We start from the raw sequence: 23,360 nt of genomic DNA, 5'->3' as shown, positions 1-23,360 counted from the left end.
TGAGTGTTGGTGACTGAAACAGTGGCATTTGGTAGCACTGTTCACAGCCAAAAACTCATGATTATGCTTATGCGCCGGCATTAGCTAAGCTTGTCAGTCTCAAGGATTCGCATGTCGCGTTCGGCATGTCATTACGCACTTTCATTGAGTATTAGCAATGAGCATCAAGCTACCACGGATATGGTCATTGTTTTTGTTGGTGAATATCTCGTGATACTCATGACATTTTGCTGCACTGCTTGTAGGTATGCCGAAAGGAGGTGTACCAAAAGTCATCAGAACAAAGATGCAGAAAAAAAGAAAACTCTAAATACTCTTTTTTGTCGTCTTTTGCTGAGACTCCAATCCCTCTATAGGCTGTGTTGACCCCGTCCATTTGGGGAACAGTCACCGTCGTACTGAGGACGTCCGCAACTGGACGGTAACGGCGCACATACATATTGGGATGGGAGTACACACGTCGTACACATACACACACATACTCATTGTCGTCTTTATTGTTTCGCTACTTAATGGTAAAGATAATCAATTACACACAACTCAGTTTCTGCAAACCCTTGCGGACTATTTTATATTCACTACTGTTTTGTGTTGCAAAAGAAGAAGGACCTTCTTTTAATTATTTTTCTTTTTATTTTGGAATTCTTGGTGTGTAGTCCTATGTAAGTGTGTGTATTCTAGTATAGAGAAGCCTGAAACCGAAGATTTCTTGTTCGTTTTTTTGTTAAACGGAAGAACATTTACCAAACAATCCACTTCTGTTTCCCTTCTCTCTGTTCGCCTACCCGTTTGATAGAGCTTATCAATGCACGGCTTTAGTAGATTGACAGTAGTCAGGCGTGGTTTTAAAACTACCCGTACCGCATGAAAGCGATCACACACACACACACACACACACACACAGACTCACATCCACAGACAGAAAATTACCCAAAAATTATACAATATAGTTAACCTATCGTTCATTTACCTTTCTTTTGGACCACACACTTCACTCTTGCTCTGCTTGCAATCGTCCTACTGTACAAATACCTTCTCATCGCCCTCCTTTACCCAAAATCTGCAGTCAAAGCGGATGCCTCTACAGTTACGATCATCACTACGAGTTAGCCGAACAAAAGGAACCTACATTCGGTCCTACAACATCTCTATCTGCATTTTTGGGGTATGCCTCTGGTGGGTGGCGGGAAAAAAATGGGGTTTAAGTAAACTTTCTGATAGTATTTTATGTCTGAGCTATTTCTATCCTCCCGTAGGAGCACCACCTTCCGTTTTCATCTTATAGTAAAAATACAGTTATTTTTTGGAGGTGTTATAATGATGCGCGATGCGATCGTTTTTGCGCCGCGCGTCTGCTAAAATCACTACCAATTACAAAAACCCATTTCCAACATTGCTCATACAAATTCATACGAAACGTAATACCCGTGGTTCAATCAAACTCAAGCTTAATTTAATGCGCAATTGCTCTAGGGGGGGGGGGGGGGGGGGAGAGAAAATTGAAAGAAGGATGAGGCGTTCACTTTCCTCTCCACTCTTGCTTCTCCGTTTAAAAGGATGTGTATTGTAACTTATCGTAGCATTTTACAGTTTTTTGCTTTGTTTTTTTTTTACAAATATTCTCCTCGCAAAACACGCCACAGTTTCACAGAGTCTGTACACTTGCAAACGTCTCTTCTTACATCTTCTTTCTATGAGCAAATCTGTGCTCCTCTACTCTCCCACAAGAGACACGTGCTGTGGGCCCACAAGTGGTTCCGTTTGCCGTTTTATTGTTATGCAGTTTTCCCCTTCTTTTTTCTTCAAACATGCCTATTAATAGTATTTATATTATTACAATTAAAAAAACCGTGATAACGTGCGACAAACACGCAACAAACATGCTGTACCCGAGAGAAAGGAGAAAAAAAAAACAAACAAACAAATTGTATATGACATTATAGTTGGAAGGATTGAAGGAAGAGAAGAACAAACAACATAAACAGAATGTACAAATAGTTTACACGCAAAGAGTTTGCTTACAAACGGTCAAACAATTATCGATGTATATATATTGACTGTTTTTCCACAACAAAACTTTGCTTACTACACTCTTCTTTCTCTCCTGCACTCTCTCCATTTCGTTCCGTTCCGTATCGCAGCAATGTACTCTACAGAACGACACGATTATTACATCTTTTGCTTTTTGTTTTTTTCTTGCTACTGTCCAATTCTATTCCCACTTGTTGGCTACACTTTAAATAAATCTATTTCAATAAAACGAACAACACATAAATACACAAAAAATTAGTTTAGTCTTTCAGTTTTGTTTGCTTCCATTTTAGCACTCCTCTCATCACTCACTGTTTCTCCCTTTTCTCTGTCTCTATTTCTTTGTTTAACGCATTTTTTCTTAATGCTTATTTTAGTTTTTTTTTTCATTTATTTCTTGTGTCTCTTGTTTGACTTTCTTTAGTACGTCTTTGTTAGGGTTTGTTGTTTGTTTTCTTTTTTTTTCATATCAATTATTTGGCCTCCGTGTTCGGCCCAGTATAATATCGTGTTACACGCGCGCTTTTCGTCGTCGTCGGAAGCTGGCTGACTCGATTAAATGTACGATAAATGGGGCATTTACAGCGCAACAAAACACGTGCGCACCACGCACGGACACGTGTATCAGCATAATGTGGTTCAGTTCTGTGCTCGCTAGTTTACGCGCGCGCGCTACTTTTTATAAACCCCCGGAGCGTTCCGTATCAACATCAACCCTTCCCCCTTTGCCATTTGTCTTGGTGTGGACACGCAGACAAGGAGGCTTCTATCTGAGAGATCGTATCGTTACCACGCGTAATCTATTAAATATTAGCAATTAGCCCCCGTGCGCCCATGGGACAAACTTTACACACGCCTCCAGACTCACCTTGCACTGTCGTTTACTTTCACTTAAGCAATCACCAGCGGCTCGTCGTCGGAGAAGCTGCGCGGTACCTCCTGATGCTCGTGCTCGTCATCGTCCAGCGTGCAGCCGATGCGCGTGGCACCGGTTCGCGTGTCGTAGTGCGAGTTGGCGAACCGGCTGAACGAGCTTTGCAGCCGGCGATGCCGCTGCACGAAGTACACCAGCACTGCGACCAGCACGATCGCCACGACCGTCGGCACGATCCACTTCCACGCCGTGCTGACGGTGGCGGTGGACGGTTCCATCATGATCCACGCACTGTACTTGGTGAACGATTCCGTCTCTACGATGTCGGAGTACAGACCCTGGTTTGGGAGGGAGGGGAAGATGACGAACGATTGCAAATGAGCTTCAGGGTTCATATAAATTTAAGCCAGCTCATATAAATTTACCTGGTCCGTTTTTAGTCTAACGCCAACCGTAAAGACGCCATGGTCAGCGATCGATTTTAGCTGATCCGGTTGAATGAAGGCCGGTGGCTCTTTGGCCGGTATCGTCAGGAACGGCGGCACGGAGTTGTTAATGCCGTGGCCCTCGTGCACAATGATTTCGTACGTAAAGCTAAACCAAACCATACAGAGCAAATTAATCGATACTTCCTAACATTGAGCCTCAACAAAACGCTTACCCATCGTCCTTGAAATCTTTCACCGCCTTCCAAAACACGACGTACGTGCCGTTACGCTCCGGCCACACCTGCAGCTGATCGGGCGCGGGCAGCGGAGCCGAGTACGCAACCATCCGGACGGCCTGCGCGTTCGGGATGTCGGTCGAGACGGAAATCTCGTACGCGGCACCCTTCGGGATTTGTCGGAACACGTGCACCATGGTTTTGTTGCTGGACGGTTGCACCGTCACGACGGACGTTTTGTTCAGCGTCAGCTCGCGTACCGTAATCTGCGCGAAAAGGCGATGGGAGAAGATTGTTTTGTACCATTTTCTCTACATTCCCCTTTCCTCAAACAATATACACTTACAATGTATGCTGGGTATGCGGTCAAATCCAAAGCACAGCTATGCTGCCATTCGATGGTCATTTCTTGACTAGTTTCGTTAATATCAACTGTTAGTTCCTTTGGTGGAAGCGTACGATTGTAAGCCGTCTCCAGCTTCAGCGGATTGCGACCGAGCGGGCCGGGCCCGATCGGACCGACGATACCGACGCTGACCAGGTACGATTGGCACGGCATCAGGCCGGCCAGCTTAATGCTCCGAGCGGTTGTGTTGATGCGTGCAGCTGCAAATTGGAAGCGGAAATCATTGTTAAAGCATATTTGCGTAAATAAATCACAGTTTACCGCTTGCTTACCTTCAAACAGCGCATCCATGCTGGTGCCGTAGTACACCCCGTACACCAGCTTGCTCGTGTCCAGTCCCTTCGGTTCGTCCCACTGCAGCAGCGCGTACTGGTCCGTCTTTTCCTTCAGCTCTACGTTCAGCGCGGGCAGTGGCACACCGCCGAACGAAACGATCGTCGTTTCGTGCTGGCCGAAGAAGTTCTTCACGTAGGCGGCCACCTTAATGACGTACTGCGTTCCCGGCACCATGTTGTCCAGCGTAATGACCGTTGCGTTTTGCACCTTGATCGTCGGCAGCACCGGATACGTTTGGGGCAGGATCGGCACTACCATGTAGCCGTCGGCATTCGTCACCGGCTTCCAGCGCAGCGTTACCGATTTGGCCGTTTTGTTTAGCACCTCGATGCGGGTTACCTTCTCCACGAACGATGTGCCATCGAACGTGAGCGGTACCATGACGGAGGAGAGCGATTCGTGCTTGCCATTGCGGGCCTTCACCCAAAACTCGTACACCTCGTGCGGTTTGAAGTCTTTGTCGATGATGACGCTCGTTTCCGATGCGCTTACCTTGACGTTTTGGGCGGGCGTTACGTTTTTGGACTGTGGGCGATAGTTGATGGTGTAGCCTTCGAGCTTGCCGTTCGCTTCCTTTGGTGGTTCCCAGCTGACGAGCACGCGGGATCCGTTCTGCTGTATGACCGAAACGCTCAGCGGTGGTGAAGGGACTGGAAAGTGAAGAGAGGGAGGAGATTAAATATATATACATATTAGTTTTGTACTTTATGAATCTTTAAAGACGGTTCATTCATATGAAGCATTAAAAAAGATATATGAATATATATGATGAATCGTACTAGAGTTACAACAATTTATAGCGAAAAGGAGACGTTAAGTAGACATACAGGGTTTTCCGAGTCAATTTCCAATGTCTACAACCAGATTGATTGCCAGATGTTTTTCAAAATGATTCAAATGGTCTATTTACTTCAAAATGAAATTTCAGTTCCAAAACATGATTTTCAACACACAACAAAGAACTGTCAAACTCAATCTGGCTTGAGAAGTGTTGAAAATCATGCTGAAGAAATTAAAAAAATATTATGATCGAAATGAAATATCAGATTGATGTGCATTAACATCTTGCACGCGGTCAATAACAATGTTTATATTTGAAAGTGACTTGGAAAACCCTGTAAAGGATTTTTAAATCTAGAAATGATTCATGAATTTCATATTCATATTGATAAGTGCTGTGCTTCATAGGTCTTTATAAATGGTTCATTCATATGAATCAATAAAAGCGAGTTATTCGCACTACGAAACGAATCATGCACGAGAGGGTTCTTTAACGATATTCGTGAATCGTTTAAACATCTTGAATTTTGGAGCAAATAATTGTTCAATGATTCATCAGACAGCGAAAGAATGGGTCCGTAAACAATCGTCTGAAAGAATGACTCATATGAATCATGAAAATTATAAACGACTCTGAATTGCGAAACGAATCTTAAAACGGAATCGCTCTTTTTCGACATTCATGAATCTTTTAAGAATTGTGATTCTTTGTTAATCTAACGCGTAATATGAAACACGAATCATTAAGAGAAAGCTTCGAATAACGATCGTTTTTAAGGTGGAATTATTCTTTTCCGACATGAATGAATCGTTTAAAAATCATGGGCCTTGAACTTCTACTCAGGCAGCCAATTAAACTTACTTCCTTCGGTTGTCGCAATTTCGTAGTAAATGTAAGGTGGGGTAATCTTCGTTTGACCCTTCGCCCGCACGTACGTCGTCACGGTGTAGGTCGTGTACGGTTTCAGGTTGGTAAAGCGATACTCCGTCTCCGTGATCCAGTTGGATACGTTTTTCCACTCATTGTTGTAGAAGATGGAGGGCAAATATTCAAGGCTAACGGTCGCCGGAAGCCACCAGAAGATCAGGAAGCTGGTCGAATTGAGCGAACGCTGATCGACACTGATCTGTGTGACCTGTGGACAGAGACAGAAAGAAAGAGTGTGAAATGAGATGTGGATTGATTTATAATTCACTTCCTAGCACTCCCTACCTGATAGTGTCGTTCTTTCCGATTGCCGGAGCAATTTTCCTCATCCGATCCATCGTAACAGTCCGGCTTGCCGTCGCACTGCAGCATCAGCGCGAAGCACGTGTTGTCACAGGCAAACACGCCCGGATTGGTACTGCAGTTGCGATTTGTCGTCACCGATCTAAGAGAAAAAAAATGTGAAACAGCCTCCAAATTAGATTTACCCCTCAAAATAGTCACCAACACCAGCAGAAACACTTACGTTGAAGGCTTAAAATTGCACTCCTCATCGCTGCCATCCACACAGTCCGAGATCCCGTTGCAGAACCGATCCATCGGCAGGCACATACCGTCCGTGCGGCACCGGAAGTTGTTGTTGCTGCACAGCTTATGGCTCGGGCAGTTCTCCTCGTCCTCGCCGCGCGGACAATCACTGTAACTGTCGCACACGAACCGCTTCGGTATGCACGAACCCGAATCGCACCGGAACTCATGCAGCCCACAGGTACGATCCTTGCGCCGTGGCGGCGTCGAACTGCTCGACGATCCGGTCGGTGCCATTGTCGTTCCATTTCCTCCGATCGGCTTTCCACCCGCCGGTCCCTGCTCGCCACAGCCCTGCTCATCCGAGTGATCCTCACAATCGTTCACACCGTCACACTTCCACCAGTACGGCACGCATCGATCGTTGTTACACTTGAACATCCAATCGTGACACTCCTGGCCGGGCTTGATGTTGATGCCCGGTTTCTTCGTCGGCGCTTCCGTCTTGCCCGCGTCTATACTGCCGCCCCCGCCCGTAAGCATCGGACAGTCCTTCTCATCGCTACCATCCTTACAATCGGCCGCCCCATCACACTGCCACGTTTTGTAGATGCACTTGCCATCGCTCACGCACGTAAACATCCACGATTCACACGTGTTGTTGTTACAGTTCGCCTCATCCGACCCATCCGGACAGTCCTTCTCCGTGTCGCAGCGCCACTGGTTCGGCAGACAGGCGTTCGTTACATTACACCGGAACTCGTCCGCCTTACACTCAACCAGCGTGGCGTTCTTCTTCTGGCAGTCCTTCTCGTCCGACCCATCGCGACAGTCGTCCTCTCCGTCGCACATCCACCCCAGCTTAATGCACCGCCCATTGTCGCACGTAAACTCGTTCGTCTTACAATTCGGGGTCTTGCAATTCTCCTCGTCGCTTCCATCCTTACAGTCGCGATCGAAATCGCAGAGATAGTGCTTCGGGATGCACTGCTGGTCCAGCTTGCAGGTGAACATGTGCGGCGGACAGGCCGGCTTCGCCGCCGGACATCCCTCCTCATCGCTCCGATCGCCGCAATCGTCCTCCCCGTCGCACTTGTACATCTGCGGCACGCAGCGCGTGTTGTTGCAGTTGAAAAACTTTGGCCCACAGTTTTTGCCCGTCCGGGCGCACCCGTTCGCCTGCGCCGTGGTGCCCGCCGGACACGTGCACCGTTCCTTCACCAGCTCCATACCATCCGGACAGAGACAGCTGTACGTACGCTTCGGCCCTCCGACACAGATGTGCGAGCAGCGCTCATTGTTCGAGCACGCGTTCGTTCCGACCTGGATCGTGTGCCCGTACACCTTCATGTCCATCAGATTGGTCATATTCTCCGCCACCAGCTTCGCCATAATGCCATGATCCTTGTCCGCGGAAAATACCGAATTCTGCTTCCAGTCGTCCCAGTACATTACGTCCTTCAGCACCGCCACCGCGAACGGATGCTGTACGAACGGGTCCTGCTGCATCACCTTGTGGAAGTTTTTACCATCCAGATCGCTGCTCGCAATGTAGTCCTTGCTCGCGTCCACCCAGTACAACCGCTCCGCCATGTAGTCGATCGTGACGCCGTTCGGCCACGCGACCTGCGGCTTCGTAAACAGCTCCCGCACATCCGACCCGTCCATATTTGAGCGCGAAATCGACGGCCGGATCGAGTTCCAGTCCGTCCAGAACAGGTAGCCCTCCATCGGGTGCACCACGATGCCGCGCGGTTTGTTCAGATACTTGCTGTCGATGATCGTGTGGCGCACGTTGGGCGTTCGTGGCGACCCGGGCGGTGGGATCGTCCCGGGGGGTGGCACTCGCAGCGCTTCAATCATGAGCCGCATACCGTCGACGAAGTACAGCACCTCCGAGATCCAATCGTACGACATGCCCTCGACGGAGGACAGTCCATTGTCTACCAGCGTTTCCGGCGTCGAGTTGCCGTTCAAACACTGCCGGCCGATCACGTCCGTCAGTATATCGGCCCAGAACACGCAGTTGCGCTTCTGATCGAACTCGATCGCGATCACATTCTTCAGCCCGGGAATGGCAAACTCCGTGCGCGTGTTGTTGTTGCGCAGATCGATCCGCGCAATCTTTTCCCGCTGCGCTATGATCAAAAACTCGTTCGACTGCTCCATCGGGCAGGGGATCGATTGGGGGAGAAACTGGGACGAAAAGCCATCCACACACACGTCTCCTTCGATTTTCCGGTAGCCACGCGTTCGCTTGTAAAACGCACCCGGCTTACACGAGGCCGGCACCGCGTACGGATCAAAGCTGGTCATCGTTTTGTTGCGCACGCAGAACGATCGCTTCTGGCCACTGCGCACAAAGCCGTAGTCACACTCAAAGTCCCAGCTGTTGCACTCGCACACCTCCTGCCGGATTGGCCGCTCGTACCCGATGCCGTTGTGACAGTTGGCGTGTGGCTTGCGCCGCTGGTACGTATCCTGCCGGCCGAGCACGCACGGCATAAAGTAATCGCCCGAGTAGCTTCCCGGCGTCCAGAACTTGTAATCATCCTCGGTGCAGTTCGCTGTGAACGCGTTCTTCAGATCGATCTTAATGATGAGCCACCGATGCTCTTCCTGCTCCGATCCAAACAGCGTAAAGATCGTACCGTTCGCTTCGGCCTCCCGCATCAACCCGTACACCTTCAGCTGGTTGCCGATGAACGGTGTCGAGTGCCACCGTTCGCCCTCGTCCGTCGAGTAGAGGATTTCGTTCGTTTCGCCCTTCAGCTTGAAGTACTTGACCGCCACCAGAATGCCACCGTGGTCGCCCATGTTGAAGAAGTAGTAGTTCTTCAGGATTTGCTTCCACGTTAGACCCGCGTCACGCGAAATGTAAACGCCGGGATGGCCTTTGAGGGATTTTCCGACGACACCGGCCGCCATAATGACGCCCGGGGCGGTTTTTGAGCTCATGATGGTCACAGAGCTGTAGGGAAAAAAAGCAAAGAAAGAGCTTTAATAATGTCTCAATAGAGGACTTTATGTTACAGAAAAAGAGCGTAACATACCGTGCTACTGGGTAGAGAGAACAGAATTTCTGCGACAAATGAAGGCTACAATCCTTGCCACAGTTCAGCAGCGCTCCCTCGTCGTCCGTTTCCGGTGCCTTGATCGGGCGCCACGTATTGCCATGATCGAACGTGATCACCGACATCAGATAGTCCGGTGTGATCGTTTCCGATACCGGAATGCGGTTCATTTTCGATGCGATGTAGATACCGCGCAGCCCTTCCACCCGGTAAAGGTCGGTGAAGGCTGTTTCGGACGATTTTCTGCACAGAGAAAAAGGAACTTAGTATTTATTACTCCATTTTATGTTTAAAATGACGACTACTTACACCAACCAGCTCGTGCGCCAGTTCAGCTCGGGCACGTAGGTGAAAATGTTCTCCAGGCTCAGCACAAACTTTATATCGGTCATGTCCTCGTTCGACTCGGACACGTACAGATGCGAAATGCGCTCCGTGTGCACGACCGAAATCATAATGCGGCGACCCTCCACATCCGCCACGTGGTAGCCGCGGATGTCGAGCTCGGTTTGAAAGTCGGCCTTAACAAACTTGCCCCGCTTGTAGGAGATCAGCAGCTGGGTGCTGTTGGGAAGGCGTTGCGAAGCGAACATAAAGTCTTTGTTGATGTGAAAATCTTCCACCTTTTCGACGAGCACGTTAAACTGCCGGTTGCCCGTGTAGAGGTCGGCTGCGTTGAAGAAAATCACTGACGAGGTGTCTGTAAAAGGTGCGAGGAAGGGAAAGAGTAATCTGTTACAAACTGTGACCATGTTGGGAGGTGTTACCACGGGTAGTTACTTGTTGGTTCTTTGCGTTCCACGTATAGATGGATGGGGACACCGTCTCCCGATGACCAGAGGAAGGACTTGACGTAGCTCTGCAGCAGCGTAAACGATGCGCCAAAGTCAGTTGTGTAATAAAGCTGCAAGGAAACGCGGAAACGAAAAGTGTTACGATCATTCCTACATTAAAAAGGACGCATTGCTCCGCTAATGCTAACCTTTCTCTGTGGATCGCGCTTGTCCAGCACGAGGAAAGTTCGCCGATCCGAGTCGTAAAATGATACGTCCGATGGGGTGAAGTCAAGCTTTCGCATCGTTATCGTTTTGCCGTAGTCTTCCGATGTGAATATCGCTTGATTTCGCGGGTCAATGAAGACAATCTAAAGCAAAAGAAAGCGTTTTAATTAATTTACATCATTCACAACGTTCCTCCTGGCCTGCGCTTACATACCGTGTTGTATTTTTGGTGCGTGAAAAATTGCTCCACTGTAGAGTTGGTCATAACGCCGCTAATGTTGAGCATAAAGTCGGCCGTTTTGTCCAGGAATGTATCGCCATAGTCTTCGGACATGAAGATACGCGAGGGTGATGGCGGCGGGGACTTCATGTCCGTGTCCGGTGGTTCGCGGGCGAGACAGATCATAACGTCCGTACTCTCGCCCAGCCAGTGCACAATCAGCTGACCGTGGGAATCGTTCAGGTTTGTCGTCTGAAAGTGGAAAATCGCGAAAAAAATGAGCATTTATCATTTGATCATTACATGAGAAGGGGTTTAAGGTGAAACAAGTCTTTTAGATTGATGTCGATTTAAGTTGCTGCTGAGAGTGTTTAACATCTGCGTTTAATGGAAAATAAAGACTCATTCGAGGAATTCAACACAGCAGCACATAATGAACTATGGGAATACGGGGCAAAATGACCATATCGGGCCTTTAAAACGTACTCGAAAGCATGAAAAATAAATAGGATGAAGGTTCTACAGTCCATAAATTGTAAAAAAAAATTAAAAATAACTTTGTTTCATATTTTGCTGTTTCAGTAGGGGAAAGTGGGGCAAAATGGTACTGTTAATGATTTTTCTCTGTATCTGATTGGGTAAACCATTTTACACTGATATTTTGACGGCAATCGATGCTTTAACACCATACTCGTGAAAACAATCAGAAGTAGACGCATTAACAACAAATATAAATTATTAAAATAAAATTTAAAAATCAACATTAAAAGCTGTGGAAAAAAACTTGTGCTGGGTGAAAGGGTCTCGCTATAGGGCAAAATGGTCTTACACCAAATTTCAAACCACATCAAAACAAAGGGGCAAAATGGGCCACAACATTGGACTTTAGGCTTTGATTTAAGCTCTTACATCTTGGTATAATTGTTAGAGTAGAGATTTAAGTTTAGTGTTAGAGTGTTAGGTTAAATAATTTAATAAAATGGTGGAATATTTCAATAATTCACGTGAGGTCAGTAATTTTTCTTGTCGGTACATACAGCACAGTTTTATTAATGTAAAGCTAATATATTGTAGCGACTTTAGCTTACTCCACAGCCTAATCATGTTGCTCCTGTCAAAAAAGGGTGCTATAGAGTACAATTCCCATCAATACAGCCTAATCATGTTGCTCCTGTCAAAACATACCGACCCAAAAAATTTTGCCCCAATTAAAACATTTTACAAAATTTAACATTAAAAACTTTCTAATAAATTGAAATGGTTACTTTTTTTACGTAAATCAGTGATAAATATTATATGTCTAGATACACATTCTTTTTTTTTTGCTATAATTATATGTTAAATTCTTACGAAACCTTATTTTATGAAGAATAGGAAGATTTATGGATCTCCAATGACATTACAAATCTACGGAATTTTAACAGTTTCAATGCTTAGCAAATAGCTTATATTTTCTAAGAAAATATTGTTTGCATCACAAGATACAACGGCTTATAACATTGCATCAATGTAAAAATTAGCATACTTACTTACTTACTATTTATTAGGGTTTTCAGGGGATTTTCATAATTGTGGAGCACTTCCTTAAACTTATCGGAAGCGAACTTTTGCATTCGATTGGGTTAAATTGGATTTGTCCAAAAAGGGTGCTATAGAGTACAATTCCCATCAATACAGCCTAATCATGTTGCTCCTGTCAAAACATACCGACCCAAAAAATTTTGCCCCAATTAAAACATTTTACAAAATTTAACATTAAAAACTTTCTAATAAATTGAAATGGTTACTTTTTTTACGTAAATCAGTGATAAATATTATATGTCTAGATACACATTCTTTTTTTTTTTGCTATAATTATATGTTAAATTCTTACGAAACCTTATTTTCGAAACGGTAAAAATTACATCATTTCGTGCAAACATTTTATTTGTTATTTTTTGATCACCTATCATTTTGAAATCTTAGGTTATGAAACGTTCATGGTGGGCTTTAAACATTGTATTTGATATTTCCCAATCATTAGAAATCATTACAAACGTGTTAATTTGCCAACAATGCAGGTGACCATTTCGACCCTGGTTCCCCTATAGTTTGTGCAAGCAGCAGACAGCGTAAAACAGATTTGGGTTAAATTTAATGATTTTCGTAAATTCATTAACGTGTCCCTAATGCCCCAAGGTTCCATACTTGATAATGTATACTATATACAGAGTAAATCGTTTCGATGGAAAATCATTTATCCTCCCTAAACCCTGTAGAAGAGCACTAACAAAGCAGAAAGACATAAATAATCTAAATCGTCTAGATTTAACACGCCTAGAACAATAAAAACTAAATCACTGATGCATCACAATCAAGTCTGCATCCCATTTACCGTTGAGTGACGATGGCCACCGCCTACCGTCCACCCACCCGCCGATGACTAATGGCAAGAGGACAAAATCTTGCACGCTGTGTCCCATCATCTCATCTCTTCCGTTTGCCGCACACGATTGAAAATCATGACCCAAGTGGCGTTTAGATGTGTGTATAATAGACACCCCCACACTCCGTCGTAAATGCATCCTGCCTATTTAGTGCGAAGGCGTTACCCCGTCTTGTCCCCGGCACACACACACACACACATCCGGCAACACTTCTTATCATCGTACGTCGTTTGTACTGGGAATAACTCATCCGAGAGCTAGAGCAATTAGAATGCAACAATTAGCTCTTTCCCTCTCTCTCTCTCTCTCGCCGTGTGTGTGTGCGTGTCATGGCATACTATTCCCGGCTCGCAACAGCAGCTTCCAACATTCCCCCCTCTTCCTGCATTATCTCTCGGCACGGGGGGCAAATGAATCATGTAAATTGTTTAATAGCAATTTTCCTCCACGCCGCATTGACAAAATCATCAAAACCTGTGATGACTGTGGCTGTGTCGTCGCACTAAAACGCGAGAGGATAATTGCGCTGCACACACATCGAGCAGTTCCAGCAATGGAGTGATTAATAGAAATAGACAACCATTGACTCACACACAATGGCGGTCCATACATTCTAACAATTATTACACAAAAAAGCTTCCTCAACCTTTTAAAAACAAAAAAATCGCGTTTGCTTCGTTTGGGTCGGGGTCGTGTTTGCGTACAACGCCAAAAATGGTAGATTTTCTTTGTTCCCCCGGCGCACGGTGCTGCTGCAATTGGCGTCGCCGATGCATAACACGTACGCGCAATACAGAGTACTTTACTAAAATGGTTCTATTGGGTTGTGTGTGTGTGTTTTGTTCTGTTTTTTTTTTTTTTTTGTGAAAAATAGACAGCAATTTTGGTGGCGGTGTTGCTGTGCAAATGTGTCGTTTTTCTCCTCTTTCGGTTACGGTTCAACGACAAAGAGAAGACACACAGACGCAGAGAGGAAGACATGATGTGCCCGATGTACTTGAAGAAGAGACGCAATTGAACTACATTCTGGTATTGTTCAAAGGTGCAAATAGGGGGTGCCATCCATTTCGTACGTTTTATCTCCCTTGCACGACACAAAGAAAGATTCCACGACATTGGGGCAGCTGCTCTCGGCGAGACAGTATGCAAATAACATTATCGCTAACACTTTATTGCATTCTTCCTCTTTTTCTCGCTCTCTCTCTTTTTCATTAGATCGTTGTTATCTTTTTTCATTGCTGATACACAACTCAGTTAACTCTACAATGCAAAGCTTCTAAATTTTTATTGCCAAAAACATTAAAGCTCATGATGAAACAGATTAAAAGTTGATTTCCTAAGTGCAATCACCTTCCTATGCACAAGATCACACACGCATCTATCGTTCGAGATAGTGAAAAGGTGCGACAAACAAACCCGATCGATGATGAAAAGGAAAAAATATGGAAGGTGGTAAATATGGGTGACATACACGATTTCGCGGCCACGGGCCGAAGACATGAAAATAGAAACGACCTTGCTGTTTTTTAGGTTGTTTTGGTCGATTAATTATTGTCCTTGTTTGTCGAGCGTCGCTTGATGGTGAAATTGGAGAGCAATATGTGTCAGATTATATCAGATTGATTTGAAAAAAAAAGAGATATTTAAAACGAGAAGTAAAAGTGATAAAATTAAGACCAATTTTAGGGTGTTTCCACCTACTTTACAGCAACATTAAGCAGGAAATTTGACACTCAATAGGGCAAGTATTCCGACAGCAAGATCAGAAGATCAGAAACAAACCAATCACTTGAGCAATCTGAAACGTTTTGTTACCTTTCATTAAGATTTATGAGCCGTAATTAAGCCGTTTAAATTGAATGAATAAATAAGAATTTCCATACGATGAAGCTTCCTGATGTTGCCAGGATGTTCAAAGGAAGATTTATGGATCTCCAATGACATTACAAATCTACGGAATTTTAACAGTTGCAATGCTTCGCAAATAGCTTATATTTTCTAAGAAAATATTGTTTGCATCACAAGATACAACGGCTTATAACATTGCATCAATGTAAAAATTGGCATACTTACTTACTTACTATTTATTAGGGTTTTCAGGGGATTTTCATAATTGTGGGGCACTTCCTTAAACTTATCGGAAGCGAACTTTTGCACTCGATTGGGTTAAATTGAATTTGTCCAAAAAGGGTGCTATAGAGTACAATTCCCATCACATAAAGAGTATCCGACTCCAGTAACATCCAAACCACTAGTTCCACCCGAAATCAGAGTCGTTCGGAGTCGAAGTCGTCCGGAGTCGTCCGGAGTCGTCCGGAGTCGCCCGGAGTCGTCCGGAGTCGCCCGAAGTCGTTGTGAATCATTCGGAGTCGTCTGGAATCGCCCGGAGACGACCGGTATCGGAGTCGGTCGGAGTTAACAGGCCGGAGTTAGCACTTCATTTCTTTGTGTTTCTTTTGGTGTTTCAATTTGAGCGTACACTTCGTATGCAGGTCTTTGTTTCGAAGGCCGACTCCGGTCCACTCCGACTCGAACCGATTTCCGACAATTCCGGACGACTCCGGACGACTCCGGACGACTCCGGACGACTCCGAACGACTCCGAACGACTGCGGATAATGCTGAGCGAACCTACCTTCCGAAGTCGATTCCGAAATTATCGGAGTCGGGTCGGAATCGACTACGGATTTCTTCTTGTTCTTTGGCATAACAACCGTTGTCGGTCAAGGCCTGCCTGTATCCACTGGTGAAGTGAGTTTGGCTTTCTTTGACTTATTGTTACCATAACAGGATAATCAGTCCTACGTATGGGGGCACGGTCTATTCGCGGCTTGAACCCATGACGGGCATGTAAGTCGTACGAGTTGATGACTGTACCACCAGACCGGCCCAATCACTAGGTCCATCACTAGTATAGACATAACTTGTGATTAGTGTCAAAATCAAGCAAACGCCGAAGAATACCCCAAACAGGCATTCTTACTCTATCTCAAGAAGATGACAATAAGGTGACACTGTAATAAATCTAAGACATCAAAGTATTTCAAGAGTTGAAACAAAATATTGTTACCTACATGTAAAAAATAAGATGATTTGAACATCATCAATGAAACAAATGTAGTTTAAAGACAAATAGATCATCATCAAACGATGATATCAATGATGATATGCCAGCGGTCTCCAAACGTTTCAGTTCGCAGGCCTCATTGCTTCACATATAATGGTGTTGATGGCCATCTTTCCGTTGCCTGGTACTAATGCGAACGTTTAAATTTCGTCTTTATAGGAAAATACTAACATGCATGATATACAAAATTTCTTTAGCTTCCTAATATTTTAGCTTGGTCTACGCCTCTGAATAGCAACAAGTACATTTTCTTTAAAAATAGTCACAATAATTAACTATTTCTTTTAACCTTAACAAAGCCGCCAAAGGCCGCATAATAGGCTCCCGAGGGCTGCATGTGGCCCGCGGGCCGTAGTTTGGAGACCCCTGTGATAAGCATTAAAAAACTCAATCAGAAAAAAAACATCGTTCAAAAATCTCATTTTTCATCATATCTAATGCTTTACTTACGCAGGCATCTCTAGAACCTCTGCAGAATAAATAAAAAAAATTGCTGGAATCATCAAAATCTCCCATATTCATAAACAAAATTTACAAAAAAAAATTGCTCCAATCAATAATTTAAAAAAATACCTTACTGAGTCACATCTTGTGAACGAGCCTAACAGTTGAAGCAGTCCATTGAGAATTTAAGAAAGTTTACATTCTGTTCACCGTCCCCCTTAAGTCCCTATCAGCAGTCCCGCCATCAGTGTGATCGTGCTTTATAACGATACAAAGTTAACAGTATTCCAGCAGGTTTGCATTTCTGCTAACCCAAACAATTTTCTACAGCGTCTCAATGTTATTGTAATACGATTGACTCATTTGTGCTGGTGGTGGTGATGATTTCTGCTGAGCCTGCACAACACGCACACACACACGCTATCTCAACTTACTCTGGACTTGGACTGGTGGTCTTGTCTTGATACTGTATTCCAGGGAGAAAAAAGGGCTGCGGGCGAGGATTTCATTAGTCAGCAGACCCAAATTGCGCAAAAAAGGGCCACCGGGGAACGAACGAAGCATGGGAAGGAAAGAGACCATGCCATATTTGCCAACGCAGACACTGTTGTGATTATTATGTTTTAAAAAAAGTCTCAACAAAGACACACATTTCTCAGAAAAGTATGAGAGAAATGTTGCTCGAGAATTTTAAAGCGAAATTTCAAAACCAAGACCATTCTAAGAAAGCAGTAACTCTTGAACAAAGAACACATAAAAATGGAAAGAATGTTGTCATGTGTTGTTGTTAGGGCACTGTTTATGATTGCAAAACATGAAAGATTTTTCTTTTTAGCTAAACAAATGGAGGGAGCAAGAAGAATATACGACTTCCTTCAAAGCGATAGTGCTTGGAATTGCAGAAGACGAATCAGAGTGCGCTGCTTATCTGTGTGTTCTGTACTACTGTACTGAAGCTATGCACAGACCCCGAACTTCCACATCCAGTGCAGCCCTTTCCTGTGTCTGGGAGAGAGCGCGCGAGTAGGGACAGACGCAGTTTCAATTGAGAAGAATAATGCTCTCTGATTGATAAGGACGCCTCTTCTTTATTGGACGCTTCCGGGGAATGGGTCGCCGAGGATGGACGAGTCATCTCGCATCATCTGCCGCCTCACTGTGGCCGGTCCAAAAATCGAGTCCCCGACGAAGTGCGCTGACGCCGCTTCACCGCAAGCATAAACACAGTAGCACACACGGCCAGCAAAATAAACATCAAACATCACACCACATCAAAGCAGGTGTGTGTGTGCAGCACAGCACAGCACCAGGGAACAAATCACTGCCCTTTCATGCACTGGTTTGGTGTTGCTATGGTGACTCAAGCAGGAAGATCTTTCGTACGCGTCATTGCCAAGGCTGGTACAGGCTGGATTTAGAGTTGAAACAAATCACGCTCAATGCTGCGGGCTCTGCTCAGATGTGGGCTAAGGACGTCTCTTCCCACTGGGACAATTAATACCATAATAATATTGCAGTACGAATCGTTAATTATAATCAAACGTCTCTTTTAATGCGGGATGATGGCAATAAAAAAAATGGACAAACCGGACAAACGAATTGTCCTTTCCGTCTTCCAAATCCGCCATAACACGTGTTGGGTAAATTTGACACACTTTTCGGGCAGAACGAAACGGAAAAAAACCCGGTCAAACTACTGCTTTACATTGATTGTTCAGGTTAAAAAAGAGTGTGCAATATGCTAATGGGTGCAGCGCGTAGGGTCACTGAAGGGCCACTCAACCTGTCCACGCGATCAGATTACAACCCCCACCGTACCGTGCTCGCAATGGGTCCACAGGTTAAAAAAGCGCAAACGACTACACTTCATTATGCTCGTCTTCGCTTACCACACTGAACAACTGACGTGAACGAACGGCAACGACTCAACTAGCGTTGCAATCGGAGTGTATTTATCAACGGAATTGATACACCGCAATGAAATTGGATACACTCCGCAAACTGATGGGACACAGTCACGGTGGCGGTGGTTCGAGCGAAAAGAGCGGCTACTGGAATCGGAATAATCAGGGGTAGAAGGTTAGTGACAGTAGAACGTACGATTTTGATTACCTTACACAAAATGAATGCATTTGTTAAAGGATGTGAAGATGGGTGATTAATCGTGTTATTCTAGGACATGAAAAGTGGACCAAATAACAATTGGTATTTGGTAATAGTGGTACCATCATAATAGGATTGGTAATTAAACCATTGTCAGTCGTCTGTTTCAATAGGGATGATCAGAACTTCCGTCATGTCAAATACTAGACCAAGTTCTGAAGATGTTCCTATCAATTTCCTCTTCAAAGCTGGAATTGTAGTGGTCCCTGGAGGATGCCTCTGTCGTTATATTGCATATACTTTCATTGAATTGGGTTGCACTATAGGTCCAACATCTTTCAAAATCCCTGGATCATAAATATCTTAACACCAAGCAATCTTCGGGACGTAAATTCTTCCCCAATCATGTCCTACTATAGCTCTTGAGCGCGAGATATCATATCCTACTACTTCAGAGTTACTTTCAACGCCACCACCCAAGGTTCTAATCGTCTCAAGGAAGAATTCCCAATACACACACACACTTCAAGGATCTATTTGTCATGGAACAAATCTAACCCGGAATCACTGTGGTCAAGGATTCTCTATCATATCGTATACTTCAAACAATATCCTTCAAACTGTTGCTCGAATGTAATTCCATCAGCTTGAATGTTACTACAAACATCTGATAGTGCATCCTTCAAACCGGTTCGTTTAACTCAGATGTTCAGTAATTTCACTAAAAGCTCTCAGTTCAGCAGGAGCTCGATCCACCGACTGATAACAATCCCTTGTATTGCCGCATGATGCAGCCTTCCTATGGATGATTCGTAGTTTTTTTTTTTTACAAAATTTAATCTGATTGAAACGCAGTTCTATGATTAGAGGACCTGAACGTACAAAAATGCTACGTAATGTTTGGCGTAACATTCTGAGTGAATAATGCGTAATATTGATTTGTATTTGTCCCGTCCCTACTACACGTTGATTGTCTCTTATCCTTATCAGCAAAGACAACCACCACAATTGGCAGTATTGTTACGTGTGGCGTTTCGACAAAACCTTGCCCGGGTCGCGCGATAAACAGGGAATTATTTCACAAATAAATAAAGAAAAAGCCTTCTTCCTTCTACTCGCGCGACCATTTTGCACAAAAGTGCATCGTTATCAATGCAATCGCTCATCTCTATTTGTGTGTTTGTGTTTTTTAACACACACACACACACACACACACACACACACACACACACACACAACTACAGCCATAGATAACGCATTCTCAGCCACTGGAAAGTTTGTTTGCGGTCGGTAAAAAGGTGCACCTCGTACAGTTGTGCGCCGATTGCACTTTTGTTCTAGAGTGCGATTTGATCACAAAGCACAATAATATCCCATCTGCGCAGGTACCGAAAAACAAACACAAACGCATTCGTTCCCAAGGACCACCACCACCATCATCTCCTCCTCGTCTAATGCAAGGCCTACTGTTGTGATACGCCGTTCCTTTGACCAACGCAACGTGTATCTACGCAAATGTACGCGCTTGTTTACAATTTTCTCTATTCCCAAGCGAAGCATCATCACCCACGGGCAGAAGGGAGGTGGGTGGCAGTTGTCAAAAAATGCTGACATCGCATTTATTCCATCGGCCGTTCTCTTTGTGTCGGCGCGCGCGAATCATTTGCGAATGTGCCTTTGGCACTCCGATCGATTTTGTTTCCACCGCACACAGCACACACAAACAGCTGATAGGGGAGTTTTGTCCTCTTGGTTGTCTCTTTCCTTTTTTTTTACGACGCAGTATTACACGTAAAGCTACCTTTTCATGACATGCGCTTGAAAAAAGCGTTTTATAATCCGCTTGAAAAACAATTCTTTAGAGAAAATTTAGCTTTACAATAAGTAAAACACGCGTGCAGGGCATTTGTTGTTTTTTTTATCACATCCACCAAAGGGTCAGTCAGCGATAGTCTTTATCTGCCCGCAACCATTAGCCGATTATCGCACGAGGGAAGCGCGCAATTCTAACGCAGCAGAGGAGGCTCATCATATCAAGACCGAATTTCACAACAACGCCTCGCAGTGTGTGTTTTGTTTTCTAGCGCGACCCACACAGAAAGCCACGCCAATAAGTCGATACGGATCGGTGTCACCCCACCCCACCGCGTACGAATGAGTGCAACAATACAGCACACACACACACACATGCACACAAAGCAGGCGCGGATTTTCGCATTTGATTTTCACATTTGCTGATGCTTCTCCTTTCCGTGCAGGCTGCGCTTGCTACGTCCCCGTGCACACGGTGTTGCAACAAAAAAGAAGTGACATTCGAAGGTAGTTAGTTGCTTGTCTTGTTGTTCGATTAATTCCTTCGATTCTTGAACGGTATCTGTACCCAGAAACCTCCTCCCTTTTCTCCCCTAGGCCGTTGCCTTCACTCTTGCAATAAACCATAAAAAGAGAGAGAGGGAGAGAGCAAAGCAGCAGAATGAGCGTGATAAAGAAGCGTGGGGCGGCCACTTACCTTTGCCTTGATTATCGGCGACGGGGAAAATTCCGACGCAACCGTGTTCTTCGTCGGCGTGGACGAGTTGCTGCTGCTGCTGCCGGCCGCTGCTGGTGGCGGTGCGGCAGCCCCTGCGGCCGCCGCCGCCGCCGCCGGGATGGTTTTGTTTAGTGCCGCTGCATCCTTGTTGCTGGCCGGTGATGGTGGTGGCGCATCGCGCTTTGCCCGCCGCGCCAGCTCGTCCCGCAGGAAAGGGGAACGGCCGAGCAGGGCGGCCACCTCCGGATTGACACCGCCGTCTTCACCGTCCAGATCGCCCACGGACAGGGTGATGGTGCGGGGCAGCCGGCGGCTCGCCTCGACGTCCGGTTCCACGTGCAGCACGGACGGGGGGAAACCGTGCCGCACCGACGACTGCTGCTCGGTCGGCACGACCAGCCCGTACAGGCAGAGGACGGTCAGCAGTACCGTTAGCCTTCGCCACACCACCACTGCTGCCGCCGCCGCCGCCACCACCGGGCGCGCCATTTTGCGCAGACGAGTGTGGCGGTTGCTGCTGCTGCTGCTGCTAATGGCGAAATGATGGCCGTTGCTCGCAACGACACCCTGCGTCGACCGCTGGTGGACGAGCGGAAGTGAGCTTGTTACCGTTTGTGAGAGGGGGAGAGGGGAGTTGCGGCACACACTTTCAAAACACGCACAAAAAAGTTGCTGCGTCAGCCAGGTGGGGGTTCAAGTCCAGCGCCTACTTTAGTGGGGAAAATCCGTGCAGGGGAAGAGAAAATCGTCATGTGCATCCAAAATTGCTTGTCAAAATCAGTGTGCTTGTGTGTGTGTGCGTGTCCTGTACACACACTGTATCCTTTTTTCGTGTGTACTGCGTGGAAAATCCTATCGCGAGCGCACACACACACACTCACGCGCACGCTAGCACTTGCCGCACATACATACACACTCACACATACATAACACAGTTTCTTTCAACACAAAAAAGGAACTGCGGAGGTTATCTTATTATATCCTCACTTTTGCCACGACCCCGTAGGGAAGCACACACACAAACACACACACGGGCAGACGCGCGGGCGCACACTCTCCACACACACACACACACACACACACACACACACACACACACACACACACACACACAAAAACGCACAGGCAAACGTTTGCTTTTCCTGCCCTGGGGTACGGGGACTCGTCAAATAACAATAATAATCACGCCACCGAAAGGGCTTTGAACTGAACGAAAATGGGGGACAGGAAGGGGGGAAGCAGTCTTCAAGCGGCTTATCGTGACGGATCGCTAACAATGGCACGCAGAGGGACACGGTTGTGAGCAGCAGCTCCGTTCCGGATGCTGTATAAGCTGTACGTGTATGTGTGTGTGTGCGTAATCCAACAAGTGTTATGATTAAGTTAAAAGATTTTCCGATCCTTCTCGCTACACCGCGTTAATTTTGGAAAAAGGTAAAAACACCGCCGACACAGCAGCAGCACCAGCAGCGGCCGGCTCAATACAATGCTGGCTGCGCTGGCGTGTATGTGTGTGTGTATGGGGGGCAAAAAAAGGGCAACACACCAACGTACACGATATGTCACTGTCCGCAGCGGTGCAGGCACTTCACTGATTTCATAATTCAATCACCACACACATCCATACATACACACACACACAGCGATAAATACACAGAGGACACACTGCCAGGGTGAAACCCGAGCGGGGAAGTAAAAAGTTCTTTTCTTTCTATTGCTTTCACGGAGCAGTGGACCGTGCGCGACGACACAACGACGACACTGACTCGCTCTCGGGCTCGTGCCAGTAATTGTTTTCACCAAACACATCACCCGTGGACCAAACGAGCGGGTTGTGCCATTGGCATGGTGGATGACAGCTCAAACAGTTTGACGTTCCTTGACAGCTG

At 45.8% G+C, this 23,360-nt stretch overlaps 1 protein-coding gene across 8 annotated transcripts; it reads right to left on the bottom strand.

The window, feature by feature from the left end:
• Positions 1 to 314: 314 nt before the first annotated feature.
• LOC121598207 (sortilin-related receptor-like) lies at positions 315 to 23,267 on the bottom strand. 8 transcript variants are annotated; one of them, XM_041924738.1, is made up of 15 exons: positions 23,018 to 23,267; positions 21,451 to 22,180; positions 10,837 to 11,094; positions 10,604 to 10,765; positions 10,402 to 10,525; positions 9,931 to 10,321; positions 9,601 to 9,864; positions 6,546 to 9,518; positions 6,305 to 6,464; positions 5,954 to 6,227; positions 4,248 to 4,961; positions 3,916 to 4,175; positions 3,567 to 3,835; positions 3,331 to 3,499; positions 315 to 3,243 (listed from the first exon to the last, which is right to left on the bottom strand). In XM_041924738.1, exons 2-15 carry the CDS (start codon positions 21,958 to 21,960, stop codon positions 2,923 to 2,925), a joined length of 6,849 nt encoding a protein of 2,282 aa, XP_041780672.1. In that variant the 5' UTR covers positions 21,961 to 22,180; positions 23,018 to 23,267; the 3' UTR covers positions 315 to 2,922. The 8 variants fall into 8 exon arrangements, with proteins under 8 accessions (XP_041780672.1, XP_041780673.1, XP_041780669.1 ...); XM_041924739.1 differs by having other exon boundaries at positions 21,451 to 22,177; XM_041924735.1 differs by having other exon boundaries at positions 23,026 to 23,267.
• Between the last annotated feature and the right edge of the window lie 93 nt (positions 23,268 to 23,360).

The sequence above is a fragment of the Anopheles merus genome, chromosome 3L, assembly GCF_017562075.2.
Source record: "Anopheles merus strain MAF chromosome 3L, AmerM5.1, whole genome shotgun sequence".
Classification (NCBI taxonomy): Eukaryota; Metazoa; Arthropoda; class Insecta; order Diptera; family Culicidae; genus Anopheles; species Anopheles merus.
The sequence above is the reverse complement of the archived record's forward strand: the minus strand, read 5'-3'. Positions and strand labels throughout refer to the sequence as shown.

Excerpts from the sequence above, each read along its gene's own strand:
- LOC121598207 (XM_041924738.1), bottom strand. The coding sequence starts at position 21,960 with ATGGCGCGCCCGGTGGTGGCGGCGGCGGCGGCAGCAGTGGTGGTGTGG. Across the intron at positions 4,176-4,247 it reads CATGGATGCGCTGTTTGAAG|CTGCACGCATCAACACAACC; the intron begins GTAAGCAAGCGG and ends TCCAATTTGCAG. Across the intron at positions 3,836-3,915 it reads CCGCATACCCAGCATACATT|ATTACGGTACGCGAGCTGAC; the intron begins GTAAGTGTATAT and ends CTTTTCGCGCAG.